General features: G+C 33.4%; 1 protein-coding gene across 1 annotated transcript; it reads right to left on the bottom strand.

Annotated features, from left to right (window-relative positions):
* Nucleotides 1–4857: 4857 nt before the first annotated feature.
* On the bottom strand, nt 4858–5451 carry LOC107915288 (uncharacterized). Its single transcript, XM_016844459.1, has one exon. It carries the CDS (start codon nt 5449–5451, stop codon nt 4858–4860), a length of 594 nt encoding a protein of 197 aa, XP_016699948.1.
* Nucleotides 5452–6557: the final 1106 nt, after the last annotated feature.

Below are 6557 nucleotides of genomic sequence, written 5' to 3' on the forward strand. Positions count from 1 at the left end.
AAAAGAAGAAGCATTTGATCCTCTAAATGTCTTAGGCCTAATCCTCTTGAAGCACGAGGTTGAAAAATAGAGTTTTTAACAACTAGAGACACTCTCTTTCCACCATTAGCTAAGCCTCATATGAATTGTCTTGCTAATCGTTCAATCTCCTCACAAAGATATTTTGAAATTCACATTTATTGTATAAAAGAATTTGGTAAAGAAAGAAGAATAGATTGAACAAGAGCAACACTACTCAATTTGCTGTGCACCTATTTTACCTCAAACCGTAATGTAGTGTTAGTAACTATATTATGGAATAACAACACTCCCAGGTACATTCCAATATCTTGGGCCATTTGTAAGCCAAGTAAACTACTTAACATGTTACAAAGATCACCATCCACTCCTTCAATAAAGAAAATGTTGATTTTCTAGGCATTGACTCGATGGCTTGAGAAACTAAGGAAGCGGTGAAGAATTCTTTTAAGGATCTGAACAAGCTTTTCCATTTTCCAAAAATACTACCAAATCATTTGCAAAGAACAAATGAGAAAGAACTAGCGCCGATCTAGATAGTTTGATTTCAATTTGTTAAAAAAACCAAAGAACTAAATGGATTAGTTGGCTTGGTTTGATTTCAATTTGTTAAAAAACACAAAATACTACAAAGTAACTACATTTTTCCAAAAATAGAGTCAAATGTCATAGTAATGTCAAGTTAAATGATCTTTTTGTCCCATATTATCTTTACGAATGACTCAATATTTTTTCTTGAGGTTGAATAAAATAATTTTTGAAGGATAGGTCTTTGTTAATTAATAGGTAATGATTCCATGATTTAGTCTTTTGATAAGAAGGGAAAGTTAACTAATACTTCTGGATTGTAGGAATTGAAAGAAGACATTAAAATAAAGGCAACTAAAGCAAGAAATAAAGGGAAATGTAGTAGGGCATAGGTAGGTGGGTGACGGTATATACTACCGGATCTTTCTTACAAAAATCTCATCTTAGGACAATGGGTGTAATTATTACAGATTTTTGCAGAAATGTCCTAAATGGAAGAGGTAAGAAGGTTGATATTATTTCATTTTGGTTAGATTCTAAGTCCACTTTGTATGGTTGATGATTGGAATACTAAGAAGTCATTAATATAGTGGAATATGAAAAAATATATAATTTTATAATGATAATTTAAATTAATTCACACTTTCAGTTGCAGCAACAATGGCAACACGCCTATGCCATCAATATTATATTGTATCAATTAAGATAACAAATTCACACATTATTATCTATACATATTCCCTTAATTTTTTGCCTAATACTCATTTGGATTTTCAAGCTCGAGAGTTGATGTTATCTCATATCCCATTGAGACATGATATTTTATAAATCGATTCCCAACAAGGAGTCGAGGTGCCTGAACCTTTGCATTAATCAATTCTTTTTTACAATTAGCAATTTTGGGACCTATAACAACTACATCATAGCTTGCGGTTTGGGAATCTTCAACCAATTCTGAAGATACCATTTCAAATGATAAGATTGCATATTTGTAAGCCTCAACGCAACAATTAAGAGCTTTCAAAGCCTGGGGAGAACCTAGTTTCTTAATTATTTCATTATTACATTTAACGTTGCTTTGGCATTTGCTGCTCCTAATTTCATAATGAGGGTTCCTAGTTGGGTTGTATCCATTGCCGCAATAACTTTGGGAGTGGGAAGTGCTTTCTGGCAAAACCTACGATTTTTAATTACCTTGCCATTGCATAAATTTTCTACTAGTTGCACTGAGGGCATCTGAGGGGAAACATTAACCTTTGGAATAATTTCACTTGTTGTCATATAAGAAAGCGAAAAGATTGATAAGAAAATAGCTAAAACTAAGAACAATTGATTTGGAGGATCCATTGTCTTGTTGACTATGATACGAAGATATTTTTAATTACAAATTTTGATCTTGTGATTTTTTAATTGCTGTTACTACTTTTTATCATGGTAAAACAAATCTATTTTTGGATAAGTCTTAGTTACGATACCATACATTATTATCAATTATAACAATAAAGTTATTTTACATTTTTGTCAACAAAACTAATTTAGTAATTTATTTTCTAATATAACTGTTTGACTGTACAATTATATTAATTTTTCTCTGTTTCTTGAAAATTTTGGTTGGAATCAACTTTTCTTTTGGTGTGTAAATAAAACCAACCAACTCTACTAAATAAGTACAAATGGAAACTCAACTACTTTATGAAACCCAAATTCATCTAACATTTCCTCGGGGAAATTAATAAACACTTGCACCTCTGTATTCCTATCTGAAGCCACCTGAGCAAGCCTGTCATCAACTTTATTCCTCTCTGTCGGAATACACTTGATTTTCCATTGGAATATAGTTTGTAAAAAGAAATGAATCCTTCTTATCAAGGCCGAGGACAAACTGGCCAAGCAGCTAATTTGCAAAGCTTTAATGAATTCCAAGCTATCCATGTGTATCGACACATTCTTGTACCTCTTTTTCTGAATAATGGAAAAACCATCAAGTATCCACAAATTTCAACTTCAAAAATAGAAACACTCCCTAAATAGTGGTTATATCCAAGGATCCATTCTCCATTTTGTTTACATTTAACACCCAGCAGGAGCAAAACATGTTTCTATCCTAACAGCCCCCTCGTGTATAATGAATAAAATTTCCTACCAAAGGATGTTCAGAATCAATAACAAGATGTCTAGACAAGTGACTCTTATACATTGAATTGTACTGTTTCGCCAAGCTTGTGGAAATCTTAATAGTTTCTATAAAACACCATGTTATTCCCTAAAAGTCAAAAAGGTTCTTGTTTTATCATATACACCAACCTATTAAACCAAAGTAACAAGACCAAAAGATCCCCACACACGACATCCACACTGACGATCATAAATTAGTCTCCATCTAGTCTTGAAGACTATTGGAGTAGAATCGGGGCGACGTTTGCAGGCACAATTTGCATCCAAGCCTCTTTTATAGTAGGGAAATTTCTAAGCGCTTGAAGTAAATCATTGCAACCAGCCACCCTTTGTCTTTTATATTCCATGTATCCTCCATTATCGATCAGTAAGCACTCTTGACCCAAAAGGACCCTACTGAGGTGTGCACCCAATTGATTATATCGGGACCAGCCAAAGGGTGGTGAGGGGGATCCTCAAAACTCTTTTATACCTATCCTTTGGGAACCTGACTCTAAAAAGTTCTAGATTCCACATCCCATCCTTAGTTACCATGTCAAAAAGAAAACAATCTGTCATAAGATTGTTTTGAAAAGGTACATGAATGGATGAACACCAACAGTAGACAGAATTCTTGATCAAAATAGACCAATGTAAATTCTCTCTCGATAGTGCTCGTACCTTAGCAAATCCTCTCGATACGACTGAACACCTTCCTCGTGTAATACTTTTGAGCACCCTCACTTTCATTCCATACTTCGATCGAAGAGCTCGAACCCAAAAGGCAGTATCCTTAGAGGCTTGATTAAACCCCAATTTTAGCAAAAAAGAAGCATTCAAATCCTCTGAATGCCTTAGACCTAATCCTCCACAAGCACGAGGTTGACAATTAGAGTCTCAATAAACTAGCGACACTCTCCTTCCACCATTAGCTGACACCTATACGAATTGTCTTGCGAACCGTCCAATGTACACGCAAACACATTTCGAAATTCACATTGGTTGCATACAATAATTTGGTAAAGAAAGAATAATAGACTAAACAAGAGTAACACTACCTGTCATAGAGAGCTCCTTAGCATCCTAATTACTCAATTTACTACACTCCTAATCTACCATAAACCGCAATGTAGAGTTAGAAACTCTGTTATGGAACAACGACAATCCTAAGTACATTTCAATATCTTGGGCCCTTTGTAAGCCAAGTAAACTACTTAGCATGTTACTAAGATCATCATCACCCACACCTTTAGAAATGAAAATGTTGGTTTTTTGGGCATTGACTCGATGGCTTGAGAAACTATAGAAGCGGTGAAGAATTTCTTTAAGGATATGAACATTCTTTATGTCCGCGTTCGAATAGATTACCAAATCATTTACAAAGAAAAAATGATAAAGAACTAGCCCTATCTACACAATTTGATTTCAATTTGTTAAAAAGAACCAACGAACTAAATGGATTCGGTGGCTTGGTGATTTCAATTTGCTAAGAAAAACAAATTGCTGCAAAGTAACCTCATTTTTTCATCGAATAAAGTAAAATATCTTAGTAATGTCAATTTAAATTATCTTTTTCTACCCATATTTTCTTTACCAATGAGTCATTATTCTTTCTTGAAGTTGAATAAAGTAATTTTCAAAAGATAAGGCTTTGTCAATTAAGAGGTAATGATTCCGTGGTTTGGTCTTTTGATATTAAGGAAAAGTTCACTAGTAGTTCTGGATGCATGGAATTAAAATAAGGAATTAAGGAGAAGGCAATTAAGGAAAGAAATAAAGCGAAATGGAGTAGGACACATGTAGGCTGGGAGACGGTAAATACTACCAGATCTTTCCTACGAAAATCTCATCCTAGAACAATAGGTGTAATCATTACAGATTTTTGCAAAAATGTCATAAATGGAAGAGGTAAGAAGGTTGATATTATTTCGGTTCGGTCAGATTCTGAGTCCAATTTGAATAGCTAACGATTGGAATATTAAGAATTCATTAACTTAATGGAATATGAAATTTTTTTTTACAATGATTATTTAAAGTAATTCATAGTTTCAACAGCAGCAACAATGGTAACACGCCTGTGCCATCAATATTATATTGTATCAATCAAGATAAAAAATTCACATATTATTATCTGTACATATTCTCTTAATTTTTTACCTAGTACTCATTTTGATTTTCAAGCTCGAGAGTTGATGTTATCTCATATCCCATTGAGACATAATATTTCATAAATCGATTCCCAGTAAGGAGTCGAGGTGCTTGAACCTTTGCATTAATCAGTTCCTTTTCACAATTAGCAATTTCAGAACCTATAACAGCTACATCATAGTTTGCGGTTTGGGGATCTTCAACCAATTCTGAAGATACAATTTCAAATGATAAGATTGCATATTTGTAAGCCTCAACGCAACAATTAAGAGCATTTAAAGCTTGAGGAGAACCGGGTTTCTTAATTATTTCATTATATACATTCAACGTTGCTTTGGCATTTGCTGTCCCTAATTTCATAATGAGGGTTCCTAGTTGGGTTGTATGCTTTGCAGCAATAACTTTGGGTGTGGAAAGTGCTTTCAGGCAAAACCTACGATTTTCAATTGCCTTGCTATTGCATAATTTTTCTACTAGTTGTGATGAAGGTATCGGAAGGGAAACATTAGCCTTTGGAATAATTGCACTTGTTGGCAAAGAAGAAAGCGAAAAGATAGATAAGAAAATAACTAAAACTAAGAGTAATTGATTTGGAGGAGCCATTGTCTTGTTGACTATGATCAGAAGATATTTTTAATTACAAATTTTGATCTTGTTATTTTTTAATTTCTTTTACTACTTTTTATAAAGGTAAAACAAATCTAGTTTTGGATAAGTCTTAGTTACGATAACATACATTATCATCAATAATAACAATAAAGTTATTTTACAATTTTATTAACAAAACTAATTCTGTAATTTATTTTCTAATATAAGTGTTTGACAGTACAATTATATTGCTTTTTCTATTTTTATTGAAAATTTTTGTTGCAATCAACTTTTCTTTTGGTGTGTAAATAAAACTAACCAACTTTACTAAATAATTACAAACAGAAACTCAACTACTTTATCAATCCCAAATTCATCTAACATCTCCTCAGGGAAATTAACTAACACCTGTACCTCTGTATTCCTATATGAAGCTACCTTAGTAAGCTTGACAACAACTTTATTTCTCTGTCTCGAAATACAATTGATTTGCCATTGAACTATAGTTTGTAAAAATAAACGAATCTTTCTAATCAAGGCTGAGGACGAACTGGCCAAGTAGCTAACCGGCAAAGCTTTAACGAATTCCAAGCTATCCATGTGTAGCGACACATTCTTGTACCCGTTTCTCTTAATAATCGCAAAACCATAAAGTATCCACATAATTCAACTTAAAAAATAGAACAACTCCCGAAATAGTGGTTATATCCATGGATCCATTCTCTATTTTGTTTACATGTAACACCTTTGACAGTAGCAAAACATGTTAATAGTTTAGAATTAATAAAGAGATGTCTAGACAAGTGACTCTTATAGGTTGAATTGTACTATTTTGCTAAGCTTGTGGAAATCTTAATAGTTTCAATGAAAGTCCAAGTTATTCCCTACAAGTAAAAAAGGTTCTTGCTTTTCCATATACACCAAGCTATTAAACCAAAGTAACTAGACCAAAAGATCCCCACACACAACATCCACACTGAAGATCGTAAATTAGTCTCCACCCAGTCTTGAAGACTATTAGAGCAAAATCGGGGCCGACGGTTTGCAGACACAATCTGCATCCAAGCCTCTTTTGTAGCAGGGAAATCCCTAAGCACATGAACTAAATCTTTTGTTTCATG

The sequence above is a fragment of the Gossypium hirsutum genome, chromosome D05, assembly GCF_007990345.1.
Source record: "Gossypium hirsutum isolate 1008001.06 chromosome D05, Gossypium_hirsutum_v2.1, whole genome shotgun sequence".
NCBI lineage: Eukaryota > Viridiplantae > Streptophyta > Magnoliopsida > Malvales > Malvaceae > Gossypium > Gossypium hirsutum.